We start from the raw sequence: 25,276 nt of genomic DNA, 5'->3' as shown, positions 1-25,276 counted from the left end.
GCTGTCAAACCTCAAGCAGGGAGATCCTCTGCCCAGCCGCGCAGCAGTGACCGGAGGCCCAGTGCTGGACACCTGGGCATACGCGTCCCGCTGAGGGCACCCTCCGTGCCCCTCAACATCCTCGAGGAGAACAGTCACTCAGAGACAAAGGGGACTTTCATCTCCCAGGGACAGCTCCTCTGTTATCCACTCCGCTAACGAGGCTGCTCCTTAGGCTTCCGAACAACCTTCCCGATCCTTGGATGTATTTCCTTTTAGCTGTTCCTCAGAGGCTTTCCAAATTCGAAAACCCAGCCGGGCAACCTGTCCTCAGCCTGCTTTCCCGCTGGACGCACTGACCCGCTGCTGCTTCCCGCCTCTCCATGCCTTGCCTGGGACACTGTGTGCTCCCCGTTTGATCAGGGGAAACCAGTCTGCGACAGAAACCTGAACGAGCCCTGGGGAATGATGGCAGTGCGCATCTTCCCGTTGCCTGATGCTGCTCAGAGAGGAGTAATGGCCCTTAGCTTTCCTCAGAGTGGTAAGAGGGGAGGAGTGGGGGAGGCTGCAATTTACGCTGATTCAAATATTTGGAGATGCTCCCTGGACAGGAACAAAGAGATGCCAGAGAAACCACCTCTGCAGGAATCCTAGTAACCATGGGTGCAAGTCTGCCTTTATTTTATTCCAAGACCTACCTGCTTAATTTTTCTTTAAATATTTTAAACTCAGGTAGTTTTATAGCAAAGAAAAGAAAACGACGAATATAACCCCTTGCATCCCTTGAAATTAACTTTCTAAGCCTGATCAAAAGACATGTTTGTGTAATATTTGAACCTTTTTTGAGGTGACATTTTCTGGATGAAAGCCAAAGATGGTCAAAGAGGAGGAGGTCCTGGCATAAACCAGACCTGAGTATATCAAATAGGAAATCATTTGCAGATCCCAGAGGCTTACTCTGTATCAACGTGGGAAACAGATACCAATTTTGGCTCTGCGGGAGGGAAACAAAGGACAAGGAGATTCTTCCAACACAGGGTTTTGTTGGTTCAACGTCATCTTAAAAGCAAGACTCATCCTACCTCAAAAGTAAACAAAAGAGAAACCTAATGATTTACTCATCTCTCCCTCCCTCCCCCCTTTCCCTCTCTTTCTCCACCCCCGGCCGTCCCTCTCTGTCTCTCCCTCTCTCTCCTCTCTTGGTTCCCCACCTCAGTATCTAAGGAGAGTCTAAAAGCTTGGTTGTTATTGTTACCCTGAAATTAGAAAGAGTCTCAGAAAAAAAAAAGCGTCCATGAGGAAAGGAAAACAGGTAGATACCGTGACAGTTGGCAAGGGGTAGGCGGCAGGGACACAGGCTGGCTGGGTGTTTCTAACTTGTGTCTAATCACTGATCAGTGATGCTTCTTAGGCAGTGATTTAAATCTCAGGTGATTTAGATCACCTTTTTAAATAGAAGTATAACATCCATATACTAAACTCACAATCTTAAGTACATGGCTTGAATGCATTTTATAAAATTAACATACTTCTATAACTACCACTGAGATCAAGATCTAGAATATTATCAGCACCTCCAACATCTCTGTGCCTACCCACGTTTTTTTCCCCTTAATAACCACCACAATTCACCTCTCACTCAACAATAATTAGAAATTCTGGCAAAAGTGCAAATTCAAAAAGTCACAGGCAATCCCAGAGCTAACACCTAATATATTTCCTCAGGCAGTCAGTGTCCACATTTCTGTGGGACAGAAGTACTCCCACATTCTGACATGTTCTTTATTTAGCCCTGTCCTCAAAAAAAAAAAAAAAAAAAAAAAGATACCTTTGAAAGCACAGAAATTTCCAAAGCAGGTCCTATCTTGCAGAGAAAGAGCTGAGAAAGGAGATGAGTGTGGAAGGGAGTGAAGGCAGGGGGGCAGGGTCATTTTTGCCCTCCCCGAGAGCCTTCTGGGAGACTGGCCCAATCAGACCTTCACGTGGTTTCACTGGAGGTAGTGGCCCCCACTGGTGGGAGGGACCCACCATGAAAGTTCCCAGTCCCAGTGCCACCACAGTCGACCAGTCCTTGCGCTGGTCAGTCCCAACTTGGAGGCTGGTCATGAGGAGGGCCCCTCAGTTTTCCACTAGTAAAACAGGCTTGCTAGAACCAGTCCCCCTGACCACCAAGGAGCGCTGTGAAGGAAGTGAACGTGCCCACATGAAGCTACTTTGGAAGCAAATATAAGGTGGTACAGTACCCGGGGAATACAATCTCAGAGTTTCCAAGGAGGGGTTGAAAACTAACCACCTGGGCGTCTGGCAGGTACACTGAAGGGCGCAGCTGGCCAGTGGCAACTGTGGCACACAGGGACATGTGTCTGAAGGGTGGGGACACTTGGACACCTGTTGACTGTTGCCATGCGGAGAACACAGGTTCAAGAGAGCAAGAGCTTCTGATTTTTGAGGAGAAGCCAGAATCTCATTTTTCAGGTGAAATGATGCAATTTTAAAAAGAGAAGCATAGCATAAAGCAAAGAAAACCCATCAGCAGGAGGGTGTGACCTACAGATTGACGGTTGCCAACCTCTGGGCAGGACAGGCTGGTCTTCCAGCCCAGGACTGTCAGTGTCTGCTCCCACCTCATTACTCTACAGAGACCAGCATGTGCCCTGGACGGCAGTGGCTCCTGGGGCCCAGGAGGGGACACACTCCAGGTTCAGAATGACCAACTGAGTACAGCGTCCTCTTTAAAACAACAACAACAACAACAACAACAACAACAAAAAGACGATTCTGAAACTAAGGTTCAGGGAGGAAATATGGTTTTATCAAGGCCTTCAGAGACAACGGTGAGGCGTCTCCACTCCTGTTTCTGGTGCCCCATTACCTGACTCCCTTTCTCTCGCAGGTGGAGAAATGAGTGCACGGGCACTGAGCGGACCAGGCCTCATCTCATGGACCTGGGGATTCTCCTCACCCCACATGGCCCCCTTGGTCCACAAGCGCAAGGCTCCCTGCTGGCAGGGGCCTTTGGGGGAGCCTGTTCCTTACCTGCACATCGAGGTTTTTGCGAGAGGAGGCAGGTGTGTTGGCATAGGAACTGATGGAGGAGCTGGTGTTGATGTCATCGGTGCTGAGGTTGTCTATGGTGTCGCTGATGCCACTGCTGACGGAGCTGCTGTCATCCCAGCTGCCGAGACAAACACATCTTGAGCACAAAAACCTCACGTTGCGTCAGCTCAAGCCAACAATGTGGACAAGTGCATACCGTCCCCGAAGGGTCCCTGTGTCCTAAGACCCCAGGCAAAGTTCTTGCACCCCTAATGTGGCTCATCTCAAGGGCACCACCTTTTTTACCCTTGCTCTTCTGGATGGGCAGATGGGTGAAATGGCTGAAACAAACCTTCCCGCCAAAGGAGAACGCTCTCCGGAGCAGAGGTGGCTGACCCACCCACCTCCCACCCCCCTCAACTTTATCTCGGGAACTCTGTAGAAGCCGATGGTTACTTCCCAGACCTGGCAGCGGAGGAAGAGTGACGGGTGTGGGGACTATTGCTGGAAGCAGGACAGGGAGAGTCAAGAGCAGCATGCTCCCTGGGGTGACAGTGGGAAGACAGGCTGCAGTCCGAATTCTCTGGACTCCACTCCTGAAGTGAAATGCCAAGGGAAGGAAAGCCACGGCAGTCGGCAGAAGCCTGTCAACTCCATTAGCAGTTGTACCTCTAAAAGCATCCCAGGATATATCTTAAAGAGTTCACTTCCCAACCCACAAATCCATTGAGACCACGCCTACTGCTCAAATCAAGTCTCCAAGCAACTGTTCTTCCTCCTCCTCATCACCGTCTCCCACCCCATCACCTGGTCCTGCCACATCTCCCTGCAAAATGTATCCCCGTGCGCACAGCCCTCCACCTCTCCTGCCGCTGTGCCCTTCTGGCGGCTCTCAGCACCCCCTGGGTTACTGCAAAGAGGCCGCCAGGCCCGCTTCTCCCTAACAATCTGTTTTCCTCAGAAAACAGACAGGCAGGACGATCCTTCCGAAACAGGAACATATCCTATGGCTCCACTGCCTAATAATACTTGAGCAGGGGCTTCTCAGGCACTGAAAGCCCCAACTCCTTACTCTGCTGCTGAAGACCCTCTGATCCGGCCTCCCTCTCCAGTCCGGCCTCGTGGGTTCCTGTTCCTTCTAGGCCAACAGGGTTCTTGTGTTCAAGACCCTACATTTGTTTTCCCTCTTTCTGGACACTGGCTCCTGCCTCCTTCTCATCTCGCGTGTTACCTCCTCAGAAAGGCCTCCCCTAGTCCTTGCATCTACAAGGCCCACCTCCCTCCCAACCAAGCCTGCTGCACCTTCTCCTCTGTTTGCTTGCAGGGTGGCAGGCACACAGCAGGTGCTCGGTAAACACTTGTGGATTTAAACTCACGGGAGTGAAAAGTCGAGTGCTCCACAAAGTAAGCTTCCGACAGAAATGAAACCCCATCTACTCGATCTAGTGGAACAAGGTAACTATTACTGTTTTTCTATCGCACAGGTGGAGAGACCGAGGCTTAGAAAGGTAAGAAAGGCGGGGGCGCCTGGGTGGCTCAGTCGGTTAAGCGTCCGACTTCAGCTCAGGTCACGATCTTGCGGTCCGTGAGTTCAAGCCCCGCGTCGGGCTCTGGGCTGATGGCTCAGAGCCTGGAGCCTGCTTCCGATTCTGTGTCTCCCTCTCTCTCTGCCCCTCCCCCGCTCATGCTCTGTCTCTCTCTGTCTCAAAAATAAATAAAAACGTTAAAAAAAAAAAAAGAAAGAAAGGTAAGAAAGGCAACGCTGCCCTAGACCGACCAGCTAGCCAGTAAAAGGAGGAACAGAACCTGGATCCAGACGTTTGTGACTCCAGAGCTACCTCTTTACTGGGACGCCAAATGGCTTTCCATTACGTCAACTTTCAGTGCACGTCGGAGTGTGGCATGGCTCACTTTCTCAGGAGGAAGCCCGGGCTTGGAGGGCCTCACCGCAAAGGCCTCCTCACTCCCTGCCTCCGCCTGCAGGGTGAGTCTGTCCCCTCCACCTCCGGGCACATGGTACATGATTAACCCCTCTAGACTGAACTCATGTTCAGTGAGACAGGACAAGCTCTGACGAAAAGTTGCCACCAGCTAGGGGCTCTGAGTTCAGCCCCCTCCCCCAGCTCATTCTTAGACAAGTCACAACTCCTGTGCCTCAGTTTCCTTATGGGTGACACGTGGATGATACCACTAGGCTGGCTACCTATGTGAAGCTCTGTGGCAGAAAGCGTGACCTAACAGATGGAAAAGGACCCAAATCTACTCTCACAAGTGTGTGTGTGGGGGGGGGGAGGGGGGTGAAAAATCACATGAGTCTTTAATTGCACCTGTTCTCTGGAGTTACCGATGTAATATATCTAAGATTTCTTATAATCCAGGGAAGGAGGAGGATTGAGGAGGGTAGGGTGGCTGGCAAGGAGGAAGGAGGGAAGTTAGGAACAGATGCCCATAAATCCAAGCCCCAGAGATTCTGCTCTGAATTTGGACTCGCTCCTCACGTATGGCCTTTCAACGCCAAGCTGTTATTCTGGAGGCGAGTGTGGCACTGACTGTACACAAGATTGTTCTCACGCTGGTGCCCGGAGCATCATGGGGTTACCCTGGCTGAGCCGGCCCAGATGGGGAGAAGCCAGGGTAGGTGGGAGTGGGGAAACCAATGACAAGGATGAAGGGGCAGGGACCCCGAGGGAAGCCCCGGCTGAGCAAGAGCATTCTTTCTGCCAGAAACCAGCTGTCCCTGCGCCTGGAGAACCAGTCACGCCTCCTTCACTTCTGGATCCTTCGGGATACTGGCAACGCTAGCTAGATGTAAAATCGGCTACTTGGAACTTGCCCTTTCCCCCAAATTCAGGGTGGAAGTGGCCATGAGCCACCAAGATCAGAGTCGGTGAGTTCCAAGACGGACTCCAAATACTTCCAGGAGACGCCCTGCGATAACAGTGCCACCCTCACAAGGGAATGTGGGCTACCTGCTGGCTCTTCTGGGCCCCTCTTAGACATTCACGTTCTCTGTACACGTCTTCACAGCTGTGAAGTGCTGGGATGATCTCTTTCACTTGGCCTAAAACACAGTCCCCCAACTTGCGTGACCACACAGGAGATGCTGAGAAGAACAAAGCACAACTCGGGAGGAGATGAAGGTAGAGCCTGAACTGCCAGCGGCCACTCCATCGTCACCTGCCCAAGAAGGCAGCAGAGTCGGGGGGAGTGATGTCGTGTGAGCGCCCGTATGGAGCCATACCTGAGGCTCCGAAGAGACAGAAGCACCCCTGGGAGACTGAATGTGAGGATAAATCCATTCTTTTGCTCCAAACGAGTTTGCTCAGGTTTGTGTCAGCTGGTATCCTCGCGCTACCGAATGGGGAACTGCGATGTGTTTGCAAAAGGACTCCAGGCATGTGGCTGAGAGTCTGACAGGAAAGGCGCAGAAAAGCGTTTGGAATTCATTCATGCGGTTAACAAGAGGAGTCGCGTCCAAGCGAGTGGCAGAGGAAACTGCGTACGACCTGCACCAGGGGTACGAAAGTCCACTGACCCAGGTCAGGGGAGAGATGGTGAAAGGGACTACAGAAACTGATTACAACAGAAATGTGAAAGAAACACAGAGGATCTGTGTTTGCTATGTGGCGAGACGAAATTTCAGCTACGAGGCTCAAGGGACCCGGGTGACACAGCAGAAAGAACTGCAGTGTATTCAGCAACGGCTCTGGAACAATCACTCTGGAATATGATGTGGCCATCCCTGCATTCTGCTCTTGAATCTGACTGTGAAACACCATACAATGGCCCCGGAGCCTGCCGGAGATGATGAAGGTTTCAAAAGATGAAAAGAGATATGAAGTAAATCATAATATTAATGCTTAAATATAGGATGAAATCTTTGTCATCACTGGGATAATCTCTGTATATGTATAACACTTAAAAGAACAGGGGGGCATATTAAACAATCTAAAGAAAAAGGGTCTTGTGATTTCAATTTTGAATGAGTACTCATTTCTGACTTGAGATTTTTAAGATGAAAGGTTTAAGGACTGGGAGTCAGGCTGTAAAAAGAGTTACAGTACTTGAGAAAACTTAATTTATGACACGTATAACTTTAGTTTATTTGACTTGCAAGAGTTATGCGCTTAGAAAGATTTTGCTTGTTAGGCCGGTAAGTCCCCACTGTCAGACATTTGAAGAGCTCGAGGAAACCATGCGTGTTAAACTTATGAATGCCATCTAAGATGTTTAAGGAAGCTTAATTATCCAAGTTTCCAAACAGTACTAATCATTAAAATTCAATTTGTTCAGTCTAAATTTATAAAGTACTAACCAAATAACAAATGGAAATCAGCTTAATTTATACAAAAATACTTGTTGTATAGATGAGATCTATAAGAAAACCTAGGTTTAAAAATTAAAGCTTTTGGGGCGCCTGGGTGCCTCAGTTGATTAGGCATCCAACTTGGGCTCAGGTCATGATCTCACTGTTCATGAGTTCGAGCACCGCATCAGACTCTCTGCTGTCAGCACAAAGCCTGCTTCAGATCCTCTGTCTCCCTCTCTCTCTGCCCCTACCCTGCTCGTGCTCTATTCTTTCTCAAAAAAAAAAAAAAAAAAAAAAAAAAAAAAAAAAAAAAAAAAAAAAAAAAAAAAAAATCAAAAAACTTAAATCTTTAATAAACTGAATAGTAAAACCTAATAAATTCTAAGACGTTCTTTTTGGGCACAAAAGCGCTCCTTAAACATTAGCAAACTATTAAGGCAGATTTCATTCTCGAATGATTTCTATATGAACGACCAGAAGAACAAATGAACCCAAGAGAGCACCCCTCCTCTCCAGTTCATCTTCGCTCTACGTTGCAAGACTTCCAAAGCCATTCCAAAACTGCTCCCCAAATCTTGGTGGAAACGACACTGTGTTTGACATCCTTGGGAAGAGAGCTGAATCCCAGGGCCTCCTCCTGCCTCACAGCCTGTATTATAGGAAATTCAGAGGAATGTGGGACGCAGAGCTTGGCTGGTTTCCCTGTCTTTTTCAAAAAATTTCAAGACAGCATATCATGTTTATGCCCTATAAATTCTTTGGCAGAGACACAGACAAATGGCAGGAAGATGCTTCCACTGATTCCTCAAGAACCATTAATGCCAACACATCGTTTCCCAGCCAGATCACAGGCATGTACCTTTTTCACTACTCAGTGAAGTGTCCCCCATTGGTGGAGTCATACAATGGCGCCTGGGAGTGATCAGTGATCCGATTTGAAAACAACCTTCCACCATTTGGAGCCAATGGGTGGGTGGAAGGAACTCCATCAAACATTTGCTATTGTTCTTTAAGACTCCTAAACTCAACACTTTTGGATCCTGATACAAGGGCTTTGAATTCATCTGTTCATCTTACCCAGTCCAGTCAGCACCCTCTCTGTGCCAGACACCGTACAAGGCAGTGGAGACACAGTGATGACTCCCAGTTGTCCTTACCCCCGACAGCAAGGCCAGTGGATGTGACAGACAAGAATACTTAGCCCAGACACAAATGAACATGTAAATCGGGAAGATGAGCAAAGGGTACCAAGTAGAAACTGCACTGGTTCCAGACATTTCTACAGCGTTTGATGTCTCAAGCCACCAGCCGGGTACCAGCACACGGTAACAGGAATAGCCTGCAGCGTGCCCGATCCCAGGTCCACCGACACCCGCTGCTATACGGCGGTCTCCTTCAAGGCATGGAAGTGGCAAAGGGGCCGGGAGAGCCAGGCCCTGTCCTCAGCCATCCCTAGAACTACTCCTTGTTACTCATTTTCTCTCTACGCCCCAGACTTCCAAATCAGGAGGGAGCTGAATGCAGCCATCCCAAAGGCTGCTTTCTTTTCTTTTCTTTTTTTAATTTTTTTTAATGTTTATTCATTTTTGAAAGACAGAGACAGAGCACAGGTAAGGGTGGGTGGAGAGAGGGGGGCGGGACACAGAATGTGAAGCAGGCTCCAGGCTCTGAGCTGTCAGCACAGAGCCCGACACGGGGCTTTAACTCAGACACGGGGCTTGAACTCATGAACCGAGAGATCATGACCTGAGCCAAAGTCGGCCGCTTGACCGACGGAGCCACACAGGCGCCCCTCAAAGGCTGCTTTCTAACTGACATCCTAGGAGTTTAAACTCAGAGAAAAGTTGGTACAGAGACAAATGGGCACATGGAAGGTCCCCACGGATCTCAGAGCATCTCCTCTCCTTCAGTGAAAACTGCCCAACAGGTAACTGCACCTTCTAGTCTTTGGGTTTGTTACTTCATCGCTAATTTCACCCCTCAGCTGATTTTTTTTAAGCCCACACAATCTTTTTTCTCTTTTTAGTTTATTTTTATTTACTTATTTACATTCAAGTTAGTTAACATACAACGTAATCTTGGCTTCAGGAGTAGGACGCAGTGATTCACCTCTTATATATGATGCCCAGTGCTCATCCTGAAATGTGCCCTCCTTAATGCCCATCACCCATTTACCCCACACCCCCACCCACCTCTCCTCCAGCAACCCTCAGTTTGTTTACTGTATTTAAGAGTCTCTTATGGTTTGCTTTCCTCTGTTTTCACCTGATTTTTGAGAGGGAGATAGCAAGCAGGGGAGGGGCAGAGACAGAGGGAGAGAGAGAACCCCAAGCAGGAGTTACACTGTCAGCACGCGGGGCTGGAACTCATGAACCGTGAGACCATGACCTGAAGTCAAGAGTATGATGCTTAACTGACTGAGCCACCCAGGCGCCCCTAAGCCCACACAATCTTTTAAATACTTGGAATAGATGCCAATATCTTGTACATAGGAGACAATTAGCTAGCCCTGAGTAGTAACTGCCCTTTTTAGACAGAGACGCACTTTCCCATTTGACACAACCCCTAGCTAAGCCTCTTCACTCACCCTGCAATTTGAGTTTGCAAACTTTCCTAGAGAGGCAACAACCCAAGTCACAACATAGAGTCTGCGTTAGACCACACTATTTATCCACAAAGGAACAGAATGCGATCTTAACTAATATCTATAGGCAACATTGAAGATGTTTACTAAATGTCAGGTACCCCACTAGGCACATTATATATATTATTCCGTTCCCATTTTCCACTGGATGAAACAGAGGCTTAGGGCCCAGAGCTCATCAGAGGAATGGGATTCAAACCAGACTCCATGCACCCTTCCAGCTCGTCTGAAATCAACCACATACTGATCAGCTTGGAAATCTGTCTGCTAACCAGCCTAATCACAAAAGAACCTCCACCAGCTGATAGCAACCAAGTGTATCAAAAAGGGACCCCATTTTGGACAAGACACAGCATTTTGACCAGAACCATGGCCTCAACTGTTTGTCTACTATCTCTTGAAATACGGATGGGAAATGATTCGCCAAAAGTGATCAGAAAATCCACTCAAAAATGGAAAGACCCATAAAGCCAGGAGGATCCTATTTCAGTCTTATAAGAGATGCTGACATCACTGTGTCAGGAATTCAAATGCCACTCAGAAGGCTTAAAGCACAATTTTAACAGCCAAACAAGCTATCTGCTATGAAGAACGCAGGTGAAAGCATCATAAATTATTTTAGCTCCTCACATTCCCTGTTTTCCTCCCTGTTGTGGGGAGTGAGCATTCCACACAACCGAGGAGAGAAACCTGCCTTCACCAGTGTACCCCCTCCCCCCTTCCCTGAAGAACCACCTTTAATCTGGACACATTTTTAATATCAAGCTCTTCCGGGGAGTTTCCAAATGCAGCAGGAATTGGTAATGGTCCTGAATTAATGCGATTTTATATTTGTAACTTCATCTCCCATAAAGCAAAAAAGCAAAGAGGAATGATTAAACAGATTTCTCCACTAGGATTTACACACCCATGTGTGAGGAATCCTGGGTTTCAGCTAAAGACTCCAACTCTGAGGAGTTTACTGAAGGGTCCAGAGGGTCATTACACTCTTCAAATGGACTCCCTGTGAGATAATGTTGTTTACTCAAGGGAAAGACATGTTAACCCAAGTTGTTAAAAAAAAAAAAAAAAAAAAAAAAAAAAAAAAAAAATCAATCAGATTGCAGATACATACTTGTTGTCTGTTCACTGAAAAATCACCATGCAGAGAGGAAGGACTCTAACTATGGTTCTCGAAAGCAGTCGTCACAAAGCAGCAGCTCCTCACACCCAACCCCCCAAACCCCAAAGACTGGGTCCACTTCCAGAAGGCCCTTAGCGCGTCCTCAGGAGCAGTCGGGGGCAGCCCCTGCCCCACTTTCTGCCTCTCTCCTGGTGGCTGAGTGCTCGATTCAGAGACACCAAGGGCTGGGCCCAGGCCTTACCTGCTTACTTTTCCAGTTCTGCCCTAGAATCACAGCAGAGCTCATTTTCACGGCCCTGTGCCCCCCGCCAGACAGCTGTATTCAGTTGCAAAAGCCCAGACTGGTGGAACTTGTTTTCTGGCTATTGTTCAAGGCAATTGTTCCTGTGAAACCCCAGGGCCCGGGCGGAATGAGATCTTTTGGTGTGGATGAGTGAGCAAGCCCAACTGTAGGCTGAGTAGTAACCCCTGGGGAAGGGAAAGGGTTTGGCTACCTTCACTTCCCACCAGACAGGTATGTTAACTATTTCCTTCCCAGGAGGTATTCTCCAGGGCATCACCTCCTCCACCCACTGCTGGCAGTCTATTTAGAAAACCTACCTTCACAGAAAGCAAGAGCACTTCCTCAGAATCCCACCTTTCATTGGCTATCTGGGAATGATAATAGTGTAATAGCCAACTTTAAATGAAGTTCAAAGTTGTGCCAGACCTCATGCTAATTACACGCATTATTTCCTTTCATCCCCACAACTCCATGGTACAAATAACAACTCTTACTGGGGGCTTGCTTCTGTGCCAGGTCCTTCCTGTCACTTACATTTTCTCTGGGTACTAACACTATACCCATTTTAGAGATGAGACAATTGAGGCTTGGAAAGAAAGGCCCAAAGGTCATACAGCTAAGAAATGCTGAAGCTGGGATTCAAACACAGATCCAAGAGTGTTCAACCACCCCCGTTTATTTATTCATTTGGCATCCTTTATTCCATGCCTATCATGTAAACAACAAGGACTTCAAAATTTTCCACACCAAAAAAAGAGACAGTTACTCGAAAAAAAGCCATAAGCAAGCCTCCTGTCTCTAGAGTTCACCTTCTGAGATCAGCCTACATGGTTTGCAAAATGTCCTAGAACTTGAGCTTGAATGAAAGTAAGGGCAGACACGAACCCCAGTGAATTTAGTCTCCTCTAGCAGTGGGCCAGGGGACCACTAAGCCCTGGAGGCTCCAGATGGAGGCAGCACACAGCCCCAGAGAGAAAAGTAAAATAGATTTATTTGAAGCCTGGCTCCACCATTTACTTTGTCAGAGGCACCTCCTCCCACTCCCCGCTAGCCCCCTACCCCTGCGCAGGAGACCCAGGCTTCCCTTTGTGTGATACGGTGCTAACACCAGGCCCCATGAGCCTCTTGTGGAGACCAGATCAGACCTGCAGGCGCTCAGGAGATAACCAGCTCACGTCAGCTGCAGTACAGAATCCGGGGAGCCTGAAAGGACCGCAGGAAGGAAATGCAGGCCCACGCTACAAAAGAGATGATAAAGTACCAGGGCAGGAACTTGCTTCTCGCGGTTTCGGTGGTGTCCCAGGGGAGAAGCAGCCTCTACAGACGGTGCCAGGTGCAAGGCCAATCACTCGGGGTGGAGAGAAACAAGAGCCCCATAAAGAGGGCTCCAAGGGGATTTAGCAGCATTCAGAATGCCAGGGGTTGAGTTTCACCCCACAGCACCTTTGTCCCATTTTGGTAACTCATTCCTTTAACAAGTAGGTGGTCCCCTGAGTAAGCGTGAAATTCCTCCCTTTGGCTCCAGGGCCTTGGTGGGGCTAGAAACCCCAGAGGGATGCCTTCTGGCCTCATTGTTACAATAGGCACCAGCGTGTCTGCTGACCTCAGCTACACAAAGCCGTCTCCCGTCCAAGGCTCCTCCAGAGAGGGCTGCTGACACTTGGTCCGATGCCGGTCAGCTTTTGCCAAAGATCTCAACAAACTCATCCTGGTGTTCTGTTTACCAGGAGATATGTGTACCCTAAACATCAACGGGATTCAGCACGTTATACACAGCTAAGGCAAATAATAGCAAACGCCTACAACAAGGTGACAAACTTTAAAGGTGGGATCTAGGCCCGCTGGTGCGTACTTTACACACATTATTCCACACACTCCTTTCTATTACCCTATGAGACACAGACTATTAACATTTCCTTTACATAAATGTGGAAACTGAGGCTTCCAGAGCCCAGGCCATCTGCCCAAGACGCCAGACCTAATAAACGGAGCTGAACTGGAACCTAGATCTGCCGATGCTAAACCCAAGCTCTTAACCACATTCATTCAACTTAAGAGCAGAAGGAAGGATTCTTTTAACTAGATCCCAGTCATATAAGAACTTACAACTCCCACATGTTATCCAAAAAGCCCAGGACACTTTTTCATGCAATGAAGTTGTTCTTAAAACATCTCCAAGGAGGTAAATGAAAGGGGGGACGGGCAAATCCCACACAGAGCCTTGGCTGGCTGCCTTAGGTCTAGAGTAGGTGAAGGGGGATGCGGAGTCCCAACATTTCTATCACCTACCCTGCCACACCCACGCACTCACTCACTTTCAATTCCCAATACCTCTTTAGAGGTCTGGGACCTCTAATTCCCAACCTGAACGCACAAAACAGAACCACAACTGCCTCAGGGAAGCTGAGAGAGGGGAGTGTCCCCCCAAACCAATCTCCCCGGCCTCGTTTTGCAGTGTTGTCTTGTCGGGGGCCTGACCTTACAAGTTATCCCTTCTGGGGCAACAGGGAAGGAAAGAGAACTCAGGTCCAGAAACAACCACTCAAAATCAGCTCTGCAGCCCCAAAACACTTCAGCTCTAGCTAATTAGCCAAGCCTAGCACACATGTGAGCAGCTAGTGCCAAGCTTGGGTCAGCATTAACATGCCGGGCGTACAACCTCTCCTTCCAGGACTCAATAAATCCAGCTTCCCAGGAGGCAGCCCCAGAGTTCCAGGGCACAGTCCCAGGAGCCCAAGGCCAGCTCCAAGGCCACTGGCTGTCCCAGATTTGACTTCCACTTGGGCTCCTGCCCCGCTGAACCTGGTACAAGCACAAACCCAGTCACCGGCCCAGAAGCCTCAAAGGGATGAGAGAACTCCCAGGCAGGTCCTGCTGCAAAGCAGAGTTGCTTTTTAATATCCCACCCCCGCCCTCTCTGAAATAAGCAGAATCTGAGAAGCCCAGGCAGGCCACGCTTGCCCGTCTCATGTGCGCTTTGGTGAGTCCTCTGCAACAAAAAGTGCCCTTCGTCCAGCTGAATCCACATTTAAACCTGTAGCTAAAACCATCCCGAGCCATCTGCCAAGCCCAACAAAGAAGGCAGAGCGGTGTCTAGACCCAGGTTCCCATGCCAGCTTGGCCTCTTACTAGCTGTGTGACCTTGAGCAATTCCTTAACCTCTCTTGGTTCCCATTGCCGCACCTCGAAATTGAGGATAATATTGCTGGCTCTGCAAAGAAAATTACATGAGACTGTGTCTGTTAGATGCTTGGAGAGCAGTAGGTGATAATGAACATCTTTTTTTCTCTTCCCCCTTGTCTGGCTTAAAATAGAAACGCTTCTCTTCGGGCAGCATTATAGCAGCCCCAGCGAATAAGAAAAGTACTCATATTTAAATCTCCCATGCTATCTCTCTTGGAGCCCAGTTTCCAGAAAAAAAAAAAAAAAAAAAAAAAAGCCACCCAGTAATTTGCAGTATTAGTAAACATAACCGCAAACTCACCCGGCTTCTTAGATTCCAAACAAAACCTCCAACTGCAAGTCATTTTCATCAGGGCCCTCCAAACCACTAGCAACCCTTGCTGGGGCCCACATGGCCTCTCTCGAGCTCTCTCCTCCCCCCAGATTGGAAAGCCCCCCCCTCAAAAAAAAAACGAAAAACAAAAAACCCCTGGAATAAGGATCTAAGACAGTTGGGAGGTCAACACCCAGTTTTTCAGTTTTAAGAGCCTCCTTTGCTAAGTTGGTCTGTAAAAGCCTGACATTCCCCAAATGTCCAGGTGGACCAAGGACATTTGGGGAAGGCTCCGGCTTCCTCCAGGATTATCAAGGCTGGCACGAAAGGAGTTGGGGGTGGCAGGGAAAAGGATGCTGAATTCCGGACCAGCCGCTTACCCCCATCGCAGAGCCCACGGGGATTTTGGCAGCTGTACCACTGGCTGCTCTGCAGGGCTTTCCAATATCACCCAAGGAACGACAAGGCAGGACACGCGGCACACCCCGCCCCAGGCCCCAGAAATTTGAGGAAATCATCCTACCTGGTAAGGTTCCCGGGCCAGAGCATTTCACTACATTGTGGTCCTTAGAGAAAGCGGACAAAGAAGCCGAATGAGTCTCACGATGGCAACTCAGCCAGCCAGCCAGCCGAGCTGGCCCACGTTGGGCCAGGGAATCCCGGGCACCCAGCAACTCTCCTACTGAAGGACCAGTCAGACGGGGATCACTATGCCCCAGCCCAGAAAAGAAATCTGATCCACCAACAAAATTAACCCCTTAAGTGCTGAAGGAGCGAGAGGTCAGGCCTGAGTGCTAGCATCAAGTCAGCTGTGAAAAGTTTCAGCCAGGCAAAAGCTAACACCAAACTCTGAAACCATTACCGTAAAGCACCTAGTGGGAGGGCTCTCGCTATGGTCCCGGGGGAATCTGCAACAGTGGGTCAAGTTGAATAAAACCTAAACGTGAAAAAATATTTTTAGTCCCCCTGGACTGTGCCAAAATGTTGGGAAAAGTCCTTTCAGCCAAAAGTGCTATTAACAACGACACAAAAAAACCACTCGTGATAACATTTCTCAGCTCATTCCATAGACCACTGGAAACAAAGTATTTGATTGAAATGATTAGCCTACACAAGTAACTTCTGAACCTAAAGGGGAAGATACCTATTTGTATAGTGAACAATGATGTACATAATTTCCGGTGATGTCAGTTTTGATGCGGTGCCAACAAAAATAGGCATTAATTCCTGATGCTATTTTTTTTTTTTTAAAGGAGGCTCAGTTTATGCATGGCTACTTTAAACATTACGGTACAAAGGCTGGGAGGGGAGGTGGGATGGCAGAGAGTCCCAGTTCTGGGATGGGAAGGGGTTGCACCGGCTAATCCCTATTAAAACCTGTAATCAAGGAATTCAGAAGGAACTATGTAAACAGATGCTGTGAACAATGAACAACTGTTTTACTATTGAAAATTCAAAAGCAAAATTATGTTATAGCCACAAGCTTTTATTTTAAAACGAAGAAGGATTAAGATGCTCTCCAAAACTCCCAACTCGCTCTCCAAAAAATCCTAACAGTTGGCTCCTGGCAGCTTTCAAAGACTTTCTCTGAGAAAAGCTACCCGCTGCCCCCTCCCTACCCACCCCCCCCCTTGGTTGGCCGCCTCTCTAGAAGGATGGGGGAGTAGGGGGTTGTGTGTGTGTGAGTGTGTGTGTGTGTGTGTGTGTGTGTGTTGGGGGTGGGGTGGGGTCAGGGAGAAGTACAGGGTCTTGTGTGGTCAGCCTTTGCTCAGCAAACAGAAGCCTTTCAAAGGCGAATGAAGAGCCATTCCTCCCCCAACCAAGAGGGAGGGAATAAAAGGTCAGCTCAAAAGGGAAACAGGGTCTAGTAGGGCTTCCCAGGTGAATGCAAAAGGCAAACGTGTCCAGGAGCAGAGATTGTAATCTTGAAGGAGTCCCAACCGAGGTTAATCATTCGCATCTCATCCCTCGGGCCCTCCCCCACTAGAAAAAAAAATGCTGCCATCATCTGTAGCAGGGGGGTGGGGTGGGGGGAAGACAGAGGCCAAGGGGTGGGAGAGGGGTGGATTTGGGGAGACGTGTAGCTCAGATTTGAGACAAAAAGTCAGGATGGATCCAAGCTCTGGCTGACAAAGAGGCTGTAAACCATTCTGTGTACTTTCTACACTGTCCTGGGAACTGAATTCATCTTTATAACAAGACTTGATAATCTGGTTGACTTCTGTGTTAATTTGGGTAGAATGAGGCAGTGACTATATATGCATGAACACATACAGACATATGTATACACACGCACATACACATGCAAAAAATTTCCACTGTTTGCTATACTGTTCCTTGTTTTAGGCAAATGTGTAAAAATCCAGATTAACTGCCAACAGAAATTAAGGGCTGTCTATCCATGCATTTAGTCATTCATTCAACTAACTGCTATTTATTGAGCACTTGGTATATGCCAAATCACATTGTTCTAACTGCTGAGGACACAAAATAGACCGAAAATTCCCTATACTAATGGAACCTACCTTTTAAAGGTGGAACTATAAAATAAATGACATAAAATGTAAATTATATAATATATCAGTGATAAATGTTAAGGAAGAAAAGTAACACAGGGAAGAGGTTGTGATTTTTGGGGGAGCGTGGTGTCTGAAATTTTTTCATAAGGTGGTTAGGGAAGGCCTGCTGAGGGGATGATTGTTACTATAGACCTGAATGAATTGTAGAATTTGGTTATGTGAATATCTGGGGGTAAAGAGCCTTCCAAGAGAGGAACTGGTCAGTGCAAAGGTCCTGCGGCAGGATACAACTTACACATTCATTCCAAGAACCACTGTGGCTAGAGCAGAGAAAACAGTGAAGCAAGGGAAACCCAGGAGTAGGTCAGGTCCAAGGGGCAAGGGAGAAAGGGAGGAGGGAAGATACTTAAGGAGAGCCTGACAAATTGCTGTATCTTGGCTTTTCCTCTCACAGAGGGTGCACGGGAAGGTGAATCAATGGAATTTCTCCTTGAATAAAAGTTTGTTTAAATCTCCTACAACACTAAATATATTTTAATTATTCAAAAATTTTACAAGGGCAAATTTATTGCACAAGACAATGTGCGTGAAGGGGGGGTCTCAGTCCTTTTTCTGTGGTTAAAACAATCACATCCTTAGGGGCACCTGGGTGGCTCAGTCAGTTAAGCACCTGACTTCAGCTCAGGTCATAGTGTCATGGTTCGTGAGTTTGAGCCCTGCATCAAGCTGTCAGCTGTCAGCACAGAGCCCACTGTGGTTCCTCTGTGCCCCCCACCTCTGCCTCTCACCGCCCCCCAAAATAAATAAACATTAAAAAAAAAAAAAGAATCACATCTTTAACATGAAATACTGAATTTGTAGCTAGAGGTTCAAATTTAGGCAGGGCGTTTTCATGCTATGAAAGATAACCATCAATGTGGCTAAGAGATCTAACCGGGGGTGGGGGGGGTGGGGAGGGGAAGCAAGGTAGGTCAACCAACTCTATCAGAACTGATGACCTTTGGCTGTTTTCAAAGAGCCAATCTTCCCCTGTCATTTCTGAACCTGACTTCTAAACAGGCCAAATTTCAAAGACCTTCTAGAACTCAGAGCATTCTTCTCCATAGAAACAGTGTTATCAATCATGTTAAGGCTCCCAGGTGAATTCACAGAGCCATTTTGTAAACCAAAAAGGAGCCAATAAACTGCCCAGGTACCAAAGAGTAGCAGGAAAGAAACATTATTCTTGGGCTACAGTATGTAATTAGAGAAAACAAAAAACCACTGAAGTGATATCTAATGAGTGCTTTATTAAAACAATAGTAATAAAGATACTTTGCTGCTTCCTCCAACGTCGTTAGTTTCTCCCTTTTTACGGACTCTTTCCCACTGGCCATTCCACCAAAATAAAACGAATTTTCTTTAACCCCCATGTCTGTATTCTCCTCTGCAACCACGCCAGTCTTTGTTCCATGTTACAGCAAAACACCTTGAGGGGCACCTGGCGGATCAGTCGGTTAAGTGTCTGACTTGGGCTCAGGTCATGATCTCAGGTTTTGTGAGTTCGAGCCCCGCATCAGGCTCACTGTTGTCAGCATAGAGCCCACTTCAGGATCATCTGTCCTTCTCATGCTCTCTGTCCCTCCCCCACTCATGCTTTCTCTCCCAAAAATAAAAAAAAATAAAAAACAAAAAAAACCAAAAACACCTTGAAGGAGCTGACAGCATTCCAACTCCTCTGACCTGTTCTCTCTTCATTCCAACTTGAGTCCCCACCACTTCAAGGAAAAAATGCTTTGTTTCTCCTAAGCGCATCCATAGCTTAGTTTCTGCTACAGCCAATGGCCTTTATCCTACCTGGGTTTTTAGAAGCTTGTAGCATGATGAGAGCGGCCTTCCTTCTTGACTGGGTCTCCTGTCTAGCTTCCATGCCTGGTTTCTTCCTCCCTCACTGCCTGTGCCTAAGTCTCTTTAGCTGGCCCTCCTCCCCTCCTCTCTAGACCTCGAGGGTTCCAGACCTCATCCCCTATCTTCTCTACCTCGTCTTTTCCTTGGGGTTCTTACCCAGGGCTTCAAACATGAGACACAGACAGACAATCCTATTTGGGTGCTTGATGCATCTCAAACCTATTGCACCTTATACGAAACTCTTGCTTCCAACTTCCAGCTTCTCTGCACTCTCCTCTCCCAGTCTTCCGTCTCAGCGAATGTACGACCGTCCTTATCCACCCTTGGTTCTGTCTTCCCTTACTGCCTCCTATATGATCCGTTAACAAGTCCTTTTGGCTACATCTCCCCAGTATACTGTGAACTGGTCATTACTCAGTGTCTACGGTAAGACAGCCTTGGTCTAAGCCACCACCATCTCTCCTTCAACAGCCACCTCCCTGGTCATTCAGCTTCCCTCTTGCCCTGCGAGGCTCCAGCCTCCACACGGCAATGACAGTTCTTGTTTTCAAATGTACATCAGGTTGAGTTACCTTCTGCCCCAAACTCTCTAAGAGCTTACCAGGGACTTGGAATAAAATCCAAATTCGCCTAGAAGGTTCTATATCATCTGGCTCCTGCCCACTCTCTCTGCCACTCTGCCCCTCTCCTTCATTATGTTCAACTACAGGGCCTGGGCCCTCCAATGTACCAGCCTCTCCCCATTTCATAGGCCCTTTGCTAGGGTTCCTCCTGGAATGCCCGTCTCCACCTCTGACTGTGGCTGCCTTCCTTCTCATGGTTCAGGTCTTGGTTGGGATGTCACCTCCTCAGGGATAGCTCCCTAGACTCTGGCCCAGTTACTTTCTACCCCATGATACTTCCTGGCACTTGCCAGTCAGCACATTACCCCTTTTTGTTGGGGAGGGGTGTTTGTATTTTCCAAAAAATAAGTAAGCTCCTTGAGGATAGGTGTGATACCTTCTCTTGTTCTGAGTGATCTCCTCCCAGTGCCAATGGTACCACTGATGTGGTCCTGAACCAAATGGGCACAGGAATACAAAAGAGGGAACTGAACATTCCATGTAGTCTCTGGGACTCTTGGTACTTCCAAGGACTTTAGCTCAATGGTTTTTAATCGTATATTTGGTCAAAGACCCATTTAAGAATCTGATGGAGGGATGCCTCAGTCGGTCAGCTCAGTCGGTTAAGCCTCCGACTTCGGCTCAGGTCATGATCTCGCGGTCCGTGGGTTTGAGCCCTATGTCGGGCTCTGTGCTGACAACTCAGAGCCTGGAGCCTGCTTCAGATTCTGTGCCTCCCTCTCTCTGCTCCTCCCCTGCTCATGCTCTGTCTCTCAAAAATAAATAAAAGTTAAAAAAAAAAAAAAAGAATCAGATGGAAGCTCAGGTCTGCCTGCCCATAAGGAAAATGCATACAGACAACATCTTGCACACAATTTCAGGGATTAGCTGACCGCCTGAAGCCTGTCCATCAACCCCAGGTTAAGGGCAGTTGCTTCTGAGTTTTATGGCACTGACTTCATACAAGGTCCAGTCCCACTTTTACACTACGATTGTTTCCTTCATTCACAAGCCAGTCTTAGATTCATTTGCTTTCGTCGGACTTGCTAATAACACACACACACACACACACACACACACACACAAAAAAAAAAAAAAAAAAAAAGAGAAGGAAGGCAGGCTCTCCTGAATGGACAAAAAAGAATGGGAAGAGGTTCAAAGATCTGTGCAAACAAGAAGCATTGCTCTTCTGCTGTGGAATTTTACTGAATGTGATCTGCACTAGATGGTGGAAAGCAGAGAAATACTCCAGAGGGCTTTAGCAAAGCTTTCAAAGTACAGGAGTCAACATTAGGGACTTTGTGATTGTAACAGAAATCATAAGAAACTAGGTAGATTAGGCCTAGAAAATGAACATTCAACAAATAGCCACGGAGTGTCTAACCTGTGCCAGACCAGACACTGGGAAACAGAGGGCGAGTGAGAGAAAATGCCCCAGCTCTGATGGGACTACTTACTTGAAAGAGACAAAGAAGGAAAGGAAAATCATTCTGCGTGTTACCGCAAAAGCGATGATGGAAACAAACAGGGTGCCGGGAGACAGAGTCACAGGAGGCACCTTTTGAAATAAAGTGGTCGGGAAGGGCATCTCAGGAAGTGGTACTGAAGCTAGATGTGAAAGGTGAGGGGGAGTTAGCCGGCCATCCAAAGGAGGGAAGTCAGGTGTTCCAGGAGGAGGGGACGTCAAGTGCAAAGGCCAAAGAGAAGCAAGAGCTGTGTGTTTGAGAAACCCAAGGGTGGCTACCGTATTTAGAGCATGGGTGGGGAGGTGTTAATGGAAAAGGAAGTTCGTCCCCTGGAGAACTCCAAGCCCATTAGTAACAAGTGATCCCAGTGAGGCGTCAATAAGGAACTCCGGAGATACCCGGAGAAGGCTGCCCCTCCAGCCTTCTTTCTCCATTTCCTCAATTCTTTTCGGGGCCACAGGATCTGTAGCATAAATGAGAAATCCCCCTTTCCTGTTGAGGTGCTTGTGCAGAATCTCTGCTTGCACCTGTCCTGGCCCAGCTTATTCTTTGCATTTACACACATTGTGGATCCTGCCCTACTTCTCCAGTGAGGGGGAGAGGTCCTGTCCTCCAATTTTATTACAAAGACGACAGGCTGCATTTCGGCTTCAAATCTCTTATCTTGTGGACTTGCAGGTTTCTGTTCCCTTCAACTGGTTGTGTCAGGATCGTCTGGAGCCCACACTTGTGGGTCTTCAGACCTAAAAGCAAACATATTCCTCCTCTGTCTCTAAACAAAAGGCTTTCTTCGTCAGGAAGAGGATCTTCGATCTGTGATCCATGTTTACTCCCTTCCCATTCTGAATCTGAAACCTGATGCTCCTTAAGAAACATTGGACGGAGAAGCCTGGAAAAGCGACCATTGAGTGCCAGCATCTTCTGCCTCAATCAAATCAAAATGCAGACATTCCATCCTTAATCCAACATCAGAGATGCCTTTTTTTAACAGGGTGCTGGTCAACTACAAATCCATTCCTAAACAGCCTCTTTTCCACCAAAGGACGCGTGAGGCCCGAGTTCTTTTCAATGACAAAAAGAATTCAGATTTACAGACTTCACCGCCTATAAATCTCATCTAATTGCCACAACTATGCTAATATGCATTATTAGAGAAAAACAAACTTGAACTCAGAAAATTTACTCATCGTCCTACAACTGCTAAGAGACAGACTGAAGACCACACCGTCAAATGCTATAAATCCCGTTTGGTTTCTGCCACCACACTGAACAGAGCAGCGAACACCTCCAACATATGCCCACAGATGCCACGAACACATTTAGTGGGACATTAACAGGTTATCCCCAAGTCCTTTAGCCGCTTCTCACACTTTTGGGCTTGGTCCCGTCTAGGTCTACTCTTTTACCAAATTCCATGATATCACGGCTGCTGCTATACTCCCAGTTGACTGTTCTCTTTAAGGTACTGGCTGGATGTTGACTTTTATGTGCCAGACATTGTGCTGGGGCACCAGTGGTATGCAAAAGGCTTTATCCTCATGAAGCTTATAGTCTGATGTACGGGAGTAAAAAACATACATTTCATTGCAAACCATTAGACGTGCCATGAAAGAACAGCAAGCTGTGAGAGCATATTATAGGGGAAAAGAGAAGATTACTGTCCATAAACATCAGAAAAATGTGTTGCTAGGCTGCCTAAGAATGCTGTGTAATGCTGAAAGTTGGCAATTTGGTGAAAATGTCCAAATTTGGGCCTAGCTTATCCCATAAAATCCCATCCAAACACCCTTGGCTAACAATGGCAGCCACAAAGATTCTGGTGTCATTGTGTCCAAGGCCAACAGCAGTAAGAGCACATCACAAGTCAGTTCATCTGGGGGCGCCTGGGTGGCTCAGTCGGTTAAGTGGCCAACTTTGGCTCAGGTCATGATCTAGTGGTTTGTGGGTTCAAGCTCCATGTTGGGCTCTGTGCTGACAGCTCAGAGCCTGGAGCCTGCTTCGGATTCTGTGTCTCCCTCTCTCCCTGCCCTTCCCCTGCTCAGGCTCTGTCTCTCTCTCAAAAATAAGCATTTAGAAAGGGGGGCAGCGCCTGGGTGGCTCAGTCGGTTAATCGGCCGACTTCAGCGCAGGTCATGATCTCATGGTTCGTGGGTTCGAGCCTCATGTGGGGCTCTGTGCTCAGAGCCTGGAGCCTGCTTCGGATTCTGTGTCTCCCTCTCTCTCTCTGCCCCTCCCCTGCTTGTACTCTGTCTCTCTCTCTCCCTCAAAAATGAATAAACATTAAAAAAATTAAAAAAAAAAAAAGTTCCTCTGGTATTTATGAAACAATTTAGAGCTAAGTTCTTCCTGCATCTTTGGTAATAAATGTGATTATTTAGAAGTAAATATGAAAAAAAAAAAGCCCCAAAGTGGCAAATCCATGCGGCAATCTGCTCTTTTAATAAACAGAAAAATTAAAGGAAATTTAAAATCATACCACTGACTATAAGGAATTGTATTTATATCATGGTGGTACAGGTGCCCAGGGCAAGTCCTAAGAGTTCAAATGCTTATTTTTGCAGCTGCAAGATGATCTCTATTAGAATGGGTGGGTCATGAATAAGATATTTCAAAGCGACCCTTTGGCTTTTTCTAACGTGGCTCCAGCTACAAGGACATTTTTTTTTTTAATTTTTTTTTTCTTAACGTTTATTCATTTTTGAGACAGAGAGAGACAGAGCATGAATGGGGGAAGGTCAGAGAGAGAGGGAGACACAGAATCTGAAACAGGGTCCAGGCTCTGAGCTGTCAGCACAGAGCCCGACGCGGGGCTCGAACTCACGGACCGCGAGATCATGACCCGAGCCGAAGTCAGACGCCCAACCGACTGAGCCACCCAGGCGCCCCTACAAGGACATCTTTAAGCGTGCCCCACAGCAGGGTGAGATAACGAGGGAGGGGGAGGGCCGAACTGGGAAGGAAACCTGGAAAGTACTAGTCAGGGTCCGCCTGGAGCTGACTGTGATGTAAGCCAGCAGCTCTCACACTGTGGAGGCCACTGCAGAGCAGTGGAGAAACCACCAAACGGGAGCTGAGTTTGGCCAGATCGTGTCCTGGCTGGAGCTCTCAGATCGCTCGCCTGTTCAAGGCGCCGACGGCCTCCCCGAGCCCACCCCGAGGTTCTTGAAGACGCCTCCATCTCCCCCGGAAATCCCTTTTCGAGAGAAAACTGATTTGCCTTGTGAATCTGACTGATGTTCCATCTGTCCCCTGCTGGGGACGACAGCCCTAAACTTACTGCAGACCTTCTAGGTGTCAGGTGTTGTATAAAATGAGGCAAATATCTCATCCCACAGAACCCTTCTGGCAACACGATGAGATAGCAGTCTCTTGTAAGAAAACCTGTTCTGTACTTTAGCTTTGGTATTTCATTGTTTCCTTTGTGAGTTTATAGGGGCTATAAAATAGGTTCACAAAACCTTCCACAATCTCTAAACCACAATCTTGTCTCAGTCAAAAGAAAAAAAGTTAGGTTGGCAAAGAGCCCAACTCATTCTAGGTATTTGCCTAGTCGTGAGGCTAGCTGAAAAGTTACAGACTGGCTGAGAATTAAACTCCTTTTTCTTTTTTTCCAAAAAAAATCTTTTTAACGTTTATTTATTCTTGAGAGATAGAGAGAGACAGGGCACAAGTGGGGGAGGGGGACAGAGAGAGAGGGAGACACAGAATCCGAAGCAGGCTCCAGGCTCTGAGAGGTCAGCACAGAGCCCGACGCGGGGCTCAAACCCCAAGAACCGCGAGATCACAACCTGAGCCGAAGTCAGACACCCAACCGAGCCACCCCGGCGCCCTAGAAGAACTACACTCCTTCTATTTGACCACTATTCTCTAAGAGAAAAACTGCTCTGAATGAGGGAAGGGAAATAAAACACAGTAACACATAGTAACTGCTT

General features: G+C 47.6%; 1 protein-coding gene across 2 annotated transcripts in view; it reads right to left on the bottom strand.

Annotated features, from left to right (window-relative positions):
* The window catches only part of NAV2 (neuron navigator 2), a 324,049-nt gene that overhangs the window by 69,918 nt on the left and 228,855 nt on the right, over positions 1 to 25,276 (bottom strand). For both annotated transcript variants that reach the window (XM_042904228.1, XM_042904227.1), the window contains exon 12: positions 3,016 to 3,154. In XM_042904228.1, the coding sequence (XP_042760162.1) occupies positions 3,016 to 3,154 (139 nt within the window). The remainder of the gene's footprint in view (positions 1 to 3,015; positions 3,155 to 25,276) is intronic.

This window comes from Panthera leo, chromosome D1 (assembly GCF_018350215.1).
Source record: "Panthera leo isolate Ple1 chromosome D1, P.leo_Ple1_pat1.1, whole genome shotgun sequence".
Taxonomy (NCBI): Eukaryota; Metazoa; Chordata; class Mammalia; order Carnivora; family Felidae; genus Panthera; species Panthera leo.
This window is presented reverse-complemented; position numbering and strand designations above follow the sequence as displayed.